This window comes from Etheostoma spectabile, chromosome 8 (assembly GCF_008692095.1).
Source record: "Etheostoma spectabile isolate EspeVRDwgs_2016 chromosome 8, UIUC_Espe_1.0, whole genome shotgun sequence".
NCBI classification, from domain to species: Eukaryota; Metazoa; Chordata; class Actinopteri; order Perciformes; family Percidae; genus Etheostoma; species Etheostoma spectabile.
The window spans coordinates 33,835,049-33,845,172 of NC_045740.1; the positions used below are offsets into that span (position 1 = coordinate 33,835,049).

At 42.1% G+C, this 10,124-nt stretch overlaps 1 protein-coding gene across 1 annotated transcript in view; it reads left to right on the top strand.

Moving 5' to 3' along the window:
• Positions 1 to 10,124, top strand: part of carmil2 (capping protein regulator and myosin 1 linker 2) — a 78,741-nt gene that overhangs the window by 56,379 nt on the left and 12,238 nt on the right. Inside the window, 3 exon segments of the mRNA XM_032523383.1 lie at positions 597 to 686; positions 785 to 851; positions 2,593 to 3,089. Coding sequence (XP_032379274.1) covers positions 597 to 686; positions 785 to 851; positions 2,593 to 3,089 — 654 coding nt within the window.

A 10,124-nucleotide genomic window follows, 5' to 3' on the forward strand; every position in this document is an offset into this window, starting at 1 on the left:
GTGTGTGTGTGTGTGTGTGTGTGTGTGTGTGTGTGTGATGGCACCATGGCTTGAAGTTAACTTGTTTAGTCACCAGCCTGTGTGGGTAGTGGAGGTTAAAACCCACTAGGCTTTTCACCAGCCGTTGTCAGCAGCGATGCACTGGGTATTAAAACGTCTTCTTTTACTTTTCTTTGAATCATACTTATCTTTTTGCCGCTGGCTTGTTCAGCCGGCCTCTTCACCCCAGTAATGTGGCGCCACATTTTTTAGCTCGAATCCTAGAAAATTATGTACTAATCTAATGTAGCTAGTGAAGTACTCAATCTTTACTTGGCTACCTGCCAACTCGACGGGTAGATCGCCAATGGCAAAATTGAACCACATGTGTTGCGTAGTCGAGTGTTAATTTAAGGCCCTGGATGGCACAAATAAATATCCTTCAATTTTGTACTGTGAAACTTTCCTAGAAAGCACCAGTAGGTACTAATCTTACTCTGTTATTGAAATATAATTTGCACATTATTAGAAAACATTTTTGCATATTTTTGTATATCCACTGTGTGTAAATATGTTGCACTCATTATTAGTAATGTTTTTCTTTCTTTAATGTGTAGGATTGCCTCATAAAAGAGAATTCATGCATCGCTCTGAAAACCAACATCCCGGAGCTTCGACTGGTTGACAGCAACTTCCCAACGGATGACGTAAGAGACACACACCCTCCATCCAACCGTCTTGTCATTCTGTTATTCCATCATCCATTTATGTGCTGGGTTTTGCATTTTACTCTCTCCTTCACCAGTACAGCCCAGCGTTTTGGAGAAATAGTTTCCACTCCAAGAGCCTGAGGCCGGCCCCTTCGATTAAGAGTAAGATACAACTATTACTACAGTCTGTGATCCATTAATGTCCCTCTGAATGCTATTCAGTTCAATTTCATTGCATATGTGGGTGATTGCTTTTCTTTCAAAAGCCATTTGATGGCTTAAGTATTCAAAGGAGGGAAAGGAAACACAGTTGTACACAGGTTTCCTCAATTTGTGCTCTGGAATTATTTAGTTTTTCTGAATTGCTAAAACACTTAACCCAATTCTCTGAACCGAATTCCCAGTGGACCTAAACCCATTTGTCAAATTAATCACTCTTCTTGCAAAACTCTAAACACACTCTCACTCGCTAAAATACATTTCACACTGTAATGCACGTGTGTTGCAAAATGGTTAACATGGGCAACAAAAGTAAAACATGACAGTTGTCATCGTTTATGCACAGCAACTCACAAAAGCCAGTACAGAGTGCACCGGTGGCACAGGAACATTGAATGTTGATGTCTGATTTTACAGTTTAACAGTATTTTTTGTGTACAGTCATGTGCTTTTCATTTAGTTTTTCCTTTGTTCTTTTGCCCTTTGGGTTGGACTACTGTATTGTTCTAAAGGGCCTTCTATGCAGACACTCAACATTGTAGTACTTGCAATACTTACAGTGTACAAGATATTCACTGTACAAGTGGTGTACGAGGTTTTTTCATTGCAAAATGTGTTTACTGTATGGAATTATAACAAAAACAACATGCCCTTAGAATGTTTGAGCTAATGTCTAATGAATGCTCTGTAGTGTTTAGTCATTGACTGGCAGTGTGTATGATCTGAAAGCATTGTTTGATTTTGCCAGTAGAGTCAAGTATTGTGTGAATATATTTTGAGAATTAGTTTTTTTTGTTAACAGGTTTGAGAAAATGGGTGAGTCTCACCTATTTCTGGCTTTTGTCTCATGTTTGTAATTTTTTAATTTTTTAATTTTTTTCCTTTTTTACTTGTTCATTTCACTGTTACGTTATGTGGGTATGATTTTTCTCTTGTGAAGCTATACAAAGGTCTTATTATTACTGGTAGTATTATTCCTCATGTGTGCCATGCTGGACCGCTCTGTGTCAGACACACATCACTGTTTGGCTAATTGGAGCATGGCCTGCTTACTTTCACATCAGTGACTTTCACCATGGGGAGAAGATGGAGGAGGGGGTGATGAGGGAAGAGGAGGAAACATCGGGGGATTCTGGGGCACACGTCAATTTGCATCTCAAAGGCCTTTAATACATATTTAGACCGGGGGCAGCCTGTAGCTGAAAGATTAATATCGGTGTAGTTTTAACCCGACCATATTGTACCTGTGTGCCGGGCTGATAATAACTGCGTGTGCAGCACCGTGTGACTGCAGCATCCATCTGCTGCTCTGCTTCCTCTCTGTTTCCTCTCTGTATGTCTATGCTTAACTGATTATTTCTCTCTCTCTCTCTTCTCTCCGCTCTGCCTCCTCTTTCTCTGCTCAGTCTCTCCTCCCCCTCTATCATAGTCTCTTGACACCCCCTCCTTCTTCTTTTTTTCCATTTTCCTGTGGCTCCATTCTCCCCATGTCTTCCCTGTAGAGCCCTGCTTGTCCTAGATATACATAGAGTACATATCAGCAAAAAGCATGCTTACTGTGTGGGCTGGATTCCCCATCTCCTCCCTCCCCTCTCCCCCCCATTCCTCCCTCCCTCCATCCTTCTCTGCTTCATGATCTCTCCTTGTGCCTGTCCTCTCATCAGTTGTCCTGCCTCCCTCTCAGGTCTTCTGGATGCAGACTGGGAGCAGCAGAGCAGGGACAGAGGAGTAGAGCGAGAGAGGGGAGGAGATGCTGAAGAGGAGAGCGGAGGAGGAAGGTGTGGCCTCGCTCTGTTGCCGACAGCAACCCCTCTGTCAGTCAGGTTTTTAGGGCCCTCCCCTTCCCCGTCCCCCTCCCCCCCGGGACTGCGAGGGTGGAGGCGGAGAGAGGGGGAGGTGGTGGCGGATGCTGCATCGCTCATTCCTCCTCCCAGTCTCCCCCTCCTTTACTCGGTCTCCGCTCGTGCTGCAGAGGAGGAGGCTGCCGGCCGCGGAGGCTTACCCAGACGACAGGCTCCCTTCCCCGGCTGCGGCCCCAGCCCAGGCCCCCTTCCGGGCTCTGGATCCCCAGATTGCCCCATGGATCCTCTACCCACCCAGGGACAGACTCTAAGGCATTACACCGCCTCCCGGCCACGGCCACGGCGCACACACACACAGCCCCCCTCCTCCAGGCCTCAGGTAAGAACACACACATACCCATAAACCCTAACCAATGACCAATGACCATACACAAACACACATTCACACACAATTTGAGTGATCAGGCAGAAATTACACACCATTTGCATTTATACATACACACAATAATACATGTGCATAAAAAATATGACTTCTACAGGCATTCATGGTCTGTAAAATATAGCCACAGAAAGCAGGATGGAAGGAGAGATGGATGAAGGATAGAGGGAAGGGTAGATGAAGTAAGGAGCTAATTGCACGACTACAGAGAGATCCCAGAGGAGAAAACGATGGAAATGGAGGAAATCCAAACAACACGATAGAGGAAAAAAGGGAAGGTAAAGAGAGATGGAGAGGGGAGGAATGCAGGGATGAAGGGAATACTGTTAATGTGATTGGGATCCTTTGGTTAATGCAGCAAAATATCCATATCTATCTATCTATCTATCTATCTATCTATCTATCTATCTATCTATCTATCTATCTATCTATCTATCTATCTATCTATCTATCTATCTATCTATCTATCTATCTATCTATCTATCTATCTATCTATCTATCTCTTTCTCCATTGCTGTCTTGCTTTAATTTTTATGATGCTGTAGTAATAATGGTAGCCATCTTTACTTTTACATTCTCTTGCTCCATGTAGTCGTGCTCTGTGTGTGCGTGTGTGCGGGTGTGTGCGTGTGTGCGTGTGTGAATAGGTACATGCAATTTGGGAGTGGTGTTCCCTCGGTTGTTCCCAGTGCTGATTTCTCTCTCTCTCTCTCTCTCTCTCTCTCTCACTCTCACTCTCTCTCACTCTCATTTTCTCTCCTGGGAATGCTTTCACTAACTCAATTATTCATGTTTTCATATAAATGGGGGTCTCTCTCTCTCTCTCTCTCTCTCTGTACTGTGTAAATGGAAAAGAAAGCTTTCAGTCTTCAACTGTAGTGACCTTGTTTGTGTGTTTATTACACAGTGTGTGTGATTTCTTTTTTTGAAAGATAAACATTTGCTGTTTTGTAGGTGTCGGGCTAATGTTTTTTTGGTATGACACATTACTACAGTATATGACGTACAGCCTGGCTCAGATCATTGGCAGTGTGGGTCCTCCGTGGTTAGAATTAAGCAATTTATTGCCCAAACAAATCAGAAAGTCAGCAATACGAGCCATTACTGATACTGGCTGCCAGCATGCCACACAAGGTCATTGTAAACATGACTGTAAGTGGCTGGAACATGACAGAAGCTTTTTAGATGAAATAAAAAAGAAAAGTAAATGGTTCATTAATTCAGCAAGTCTGCCTATTGGGCATTTATTTGCCAATTTACCTGCTAGCTTAAGGTTTTGTTTACCTATTTCTAATTGAGAAGAGAGGCTAGCATGACTATGTCAGCAGGCTAGCTTCAGTTAGGAGAGGCTGCAAGTTTACTTTTGGTGCGTTCTATTTGTACTCAGAAGTCGGAATTTCTCTAGCCTGACATGGTCAGATTCAGATTGTAGTCAGATTCAGGTTCTGACTAGAATCTGCTCCATTAGGCTGTGATTTTGGGGCGTGTTTCAACCAAACCAGGAAAGAAAATGCCTCTGTATTCAATTGGATGGACAAGAACCAATCAGAGCAACAGAGTAGGAAGGACAGCAAAAACATCTTTCTGATCAACAAATGCCTCAATTACGGTTCTCTGTTCCTCTTTTAAAATGAATGAGCTGTCGATATCTTCTATAACAGACGCGATGGCGGAGTCTACACATCTCAATTCTTCAGCAGCAGCCATCTCTGTTGTAAACAAATTCAACCCAAGCATTCTTTGGTGACGTGGTTGATTACGTTACTGTTGATCATCTGTCCATTATTGTAGAAAGCCTGGCCTGACAATCTGATTGGTCCGAACAGCTCTGGTTGGAGCATACCTGCTCCACAACGGATCAAGTCCAGACCCAAGTACCTGGTTTATGTAATGCATTTTTTTTCTGGTTAACTGGTTTTGTTAACAATGGCTAACCTGGTCAGCGCAAACATTCCGACTTGTTCTACTTGAATGTGATCTCATTCCCAGCTCCAGCTTCACTTAACCCTAATCACAGGTTGATTCATAAAAAATAGTGGCAATACTAGTATTTCCTAACCATGGACTGTTATTGTTGATAGCCAAAGGTAGCATGATTAGCCTAGTAGTCATAATTATGGACGTTAACAAATGAATCCAGAAGCCCTGCTTCTATATATATACTTTAGTGAACTTATAAATGTAAATGGACTGTTCTTATAAAGCATTTTTCTAGTCTTAACAACTACTCAAATCGCTTTGACATAGTACAGGAACCATTCACGCTCATTAGATACACAGTCACACACATTTACGATGATGCACCATCGGGGGCAACTTGGGGTTCAGCGTCTTGCCCAAGGACACTTTGACATGGGACTGCAGCGCCAGGGATCGAACCACCAACCTTCGATTGGCAGGCAATGATGCCTCTAGGCTCTGCACCTTAGCTCGCGGTTCTACGTCTCATCATGTGTAAGCAGCTTTAGAGGAAGAGCCTTGTCTCACGCTGTGCTCACGTCAAGTGTCAGTTCCTGTCATAATCTATGTCGCCATTACATCTGGAGTACTGGGTTTGTTTGTTTCTAAAGCTCTGATACATTTTGTTGCTAAATATATGTGAAAGTTCCTGAAAAAGTAATGCAATGCATATGCTTAGGTTATAAGCATGGGAATATTTCCCATCACTAACCTTCATCCCACGTGTCGTGAATGTATTTGTAGCATTAGCTCTTAAGCAAGCTAGAGCCTATACAAATTACATATGGCTTTAAATGTTGCCATTGTCAAAATGTCCATATGGGACAGCAATATTTAGGGATGAGGACCTTTGGTTCCCTAACAAGTCTGTCTTACCATGAGCTGCAGATAGACACACTTGAAATCAGATGTTTTTTGAAACAAGGCAGTATGGTTTGCAAGCTGAAACTCAAACACAAGATCACAAGGATGTGTCGGTGATAAATGACACATGGGCAGTATTGCCATATCAAAAAAAAAGAATGTATTTTTCACCTTGGATTTGAAGTGGACAAAATGTCCTGTTCTCGGGTAAAAGGGATCCTGCTTCATTCTCACATCAAAATACACAGGTCCTACACCCAAAGAAGAGGAATGTTAGAGTAGGGATTTTGATACACTGTTTGCAAAGAACACTAAAATGTAAAAAGCAACTCAGCATAATAACCTGCATGTTTGCTAAATGGGATTTCTGTAGCAGAAGATTTCTTTGTTCCATAGCAGAACCTTTTGTGCTGCTAAAAGCAAGCCTTTTACAAAGGTTCTCTGTAGCATCATGCTCAAATGATTCTAGATAAAACATATATGATGTCGTGAAGAACACTGTTGCACAATGACACAATTTCAAGCACCACGGTGAGGTCTTACGTCTTTGTATTTTTTGGTAATGACTTGACAAAACAGGCTTTATCGAGTCATTACTGTTTTGTTGTGTAGCAACTAAATCTGAACAACATTCACACTACACTCAATATTGACAGCATTATTTATGCCAGCAAGCTATATGTCCCCACCACTACTGTCTGGCCTAGCAGTCTGTGGTCCAGCCCCAAAGATGGTGGTCAATTCCTGGTCCTTTTCCTTTCTGCCCCTATTCCACTGGGTTTCCTTTTGGGGTTGAGTAGAAAAGACTCGAAAGACTGCCACCATTACCACTGTGGTGGACTGAAGAGCAATCATGGGTGTAGCCATGAACACTTAGAGGGACTCTGTCTCCCTGAACTAAAGACGTGGACAGGTACCCTAACAGTATTCAGTACAAGGAAAGAGGCAGGCAGGTAACAGATGGCTAGAACATGATGGGACATAGGAGGAAACTTTGGCACTCTACTGTATGTAAATGGTCATTTCTATCATTTTATACATGGATCCTTGTAGTTTCCCATGCATTAATGTCTAAGTGACTAATGTGAACAGAAATCTTTAAAATTGGTCCAGTATTGAGCAAAAACCCTGTAAACTGCAGCCACAAACCATGCGCCTATGTAAATCTATAAGGCAAATGTTTACCATAATTTCCATGGACATACTGTAGGTATTTTTCTACCTGCAACTACAATCTTTGGTCCAGGATTAAGAGAGACCGCTGCAGTCGGCACTGGCCAAAACAAGCTACAATGTAAGTTAATGGGCAGTTGGGCACCTTCAATCTCCGTCCACTAATTGTGCTGTTTTGCCACTGACAGGCTCAGATTAACATTCAAAGAATCTGACAGCATTATGAAGGATCCCTACCGAGATAAACCTTTTTGTTAGGGGACCTAGGGATCCTATAATGTTGTCAGATACATCCGATGCACATCATATCATACGTTTGTTAGTCTATCGACAAATATTCATTTAGACGATTGCTCCGGTGCTCTTGGAAGATCCGCCTCCTTTTCTGTCAGACGCCCCGCACCTTCCGCTCTCTTTGTGTTGGCATTTTTACATTTCTATTTTTAATTTCGAACGAGCACATTCCACCAAAACAAGTTCCTTCCTGAGGCTATTTTGCAGAGGTACCGTTATTGCGTCCGGTGCTTACCGTCGCCCAAGATGATTGTGATTGGTTTAAAGAAATGCAAATAAACCAGAGCAAGTTTGTCTACTATCCTCCGCAGCTGTGTGGAGGAAGGTCTGGTCTTAATAGTCCTGCATTTAGACCTCTCGTATATGTAGCAAGTAAATCATGAAAAATAAAGTCAGTAGGTGAGAATCAATTTTCACACCAAGGTGGTTTATTGTAACCATCTCTGCTTCTATCGTTTCCTTCCACACCAGTTTCTCCAGCCCATCTGCTGCCTGGTTAAAGCTTTTTGTCTACCTGCTCCAGTCTGCCTAGTCAGGCCGGTGGGGGTGCAGTGTGCTGCCCTGGCTCGTCTGTCTTTGCACCCACGGGAGGAATTGTCTTTGCTCCCCTGCTGCTCAGTCAGCATGCTTGCTTGGTAAGCAGAGAGCAGCTTAATGCAGAGACGTGGACGCCAACTTAACTGCATATATTTGTTGAAACAGTAGAAAGCTTTGATGTCGATGGACACAGTTTAAACTGAACGGACCAGGTTTAACCTGCAATGTAGGGCTGAAACTAACGCTTACTTTCATTATTGATTAGTCTGCTGATTAACATCCATCCTAGTTTCTCCATGCCAGTCAAAGCTGATGTCTTTAAACGTCTTGTTGTCTCCAAATTCCAAAGATTCTATTAAATATGATATAAAACAGACGAAAAGCAGGACATCTCCATATTTGAGAGGCTGAAAAAAGCATTTTAACAATCAATTGATTATCGAAATAGTGGGTGATTATTTTTTTTGTTGATCGACTAATTGATTAGTCGACTAGTCGATGCAGCTCTAATGTACAGTAGGGTAGATGCCACTTTATTTATCAGCTTATTGCATGTTCGGCGGTCACATCACACGGTGTGTGTGTGTGTGTGTGTGTGTGTGTGTGTGTGTGTGTGTGTGTGTGTGTGAGAGACACAGCCATGTTGGCATGTAGCACATAGAGACAGGTGGCTGTAAAGGAGGAGGCAGAGAATGAGAGAGATATGGAAAGAGCTTAACGATGGAGACAAATGCCGCATTCAGAACCAAAAAATGTCCCATTGTTGTAACCCTGAAGCTTTCATTTATTATTATAATCATTGATATTAATAATTTAAGCTCTGGTTATTGTTAGACTCAGTCAACAGACTAGTTTTGTTGACTGACTAGTCATCTGTGAAGTTTTAGCCGCGTTGCACATTCATGTACTTGTTCTGAGCCTTCTGATGCTACAGTCATCATTGATGTAAAGTTTCACGAATATTTGGGGCCTTTTTTATCTCTTTATTAGAGAGTGAAAGTAGTGTGATGGCAGGAAATGAGGTGAGAGAGATGGGAAGGACATGCAACACTTAGCATTACTCCAACTAGGTGTTCTGAATTGCAAAGCAGCATGGTGATTCAAAAGCTGGATTCCCTCGTTTATCAAGTTTCTGTTTACTGTGTAGGCTTGGCTCTCATGCACATCCACAACCCTTGATAATGTTTTGTTAATCTGACCTTACGTTGATATAAATGTTAGCGAGCTGGCCTGCATTTAGTTCTCGCTTTGTCCCAGCTGTTTTGTTGCTGCTTTTTTTTTCTAATTTTCAGTGAGATTGTTGATGAAATTAGTCCATAACTATGTTGCTAGCATGCTAACATAGTAATTAAAAACTGAAAAAGCTGCTGAGACATAACGTCACTGTAAAACAAGATGCAGGAATGGGTCAAGTAGTTAGCTTATTTGTCAGTTGTGTTTTAATTTTCTGTATATTTTTCAGTGCTGTGAACTGGAAGAATGCCTTCATGATTAAAGTTAAAGTGAGCCATCACTGTGTGCAGCTGCATGTAGAAACAGGCTCACTGTTTTCTACATGTAAAGTGTGACTCCACACAACTGCAACTCCAGTAAGCTAATGTCAGTGAGTTTCTGCAGACTGGGTTGGACCCAGTTAGAATTTGCTAACAGTGTTCTGAACTGGAGATACCTAGGGCTGAGTGCACAGCTGCTGGAGCAGGTCCATTTCAAAACTCCAAAAAATGCTTTGAATGTGCAGTTGCACTGATGACAAACGCAAATTAGCTGAAATGTAAGAGGCGATAAATTATGTTGGAACACAGTGTAAATATACACTTTCATTTTTTGTCAAATTACTATATTGTATTAAATGAAAAACCCCTAAAGTTATGGGGTGTTGAACCGATCCACTTCTAACTTGTTTGAAAAGTCATGTCAGCACTCACTGTTGGTTTAAGTTTAATTACAACATGTCAAAGGTTACGCTGCGCTGAGCTCTCTACTCATAGACTCGTATTATGTAACATAAGAGGTTTGCATCTTGTCATCTTTATAGAAACAATCCAGTTTGGGGATGCTATCCAAACAATATGGTGAACATCAGAGTGGTATTCTGATAATGTTGGTACTTGGGTAGTGTCTTTCTGTCTGTTGCAATCAAACACACAC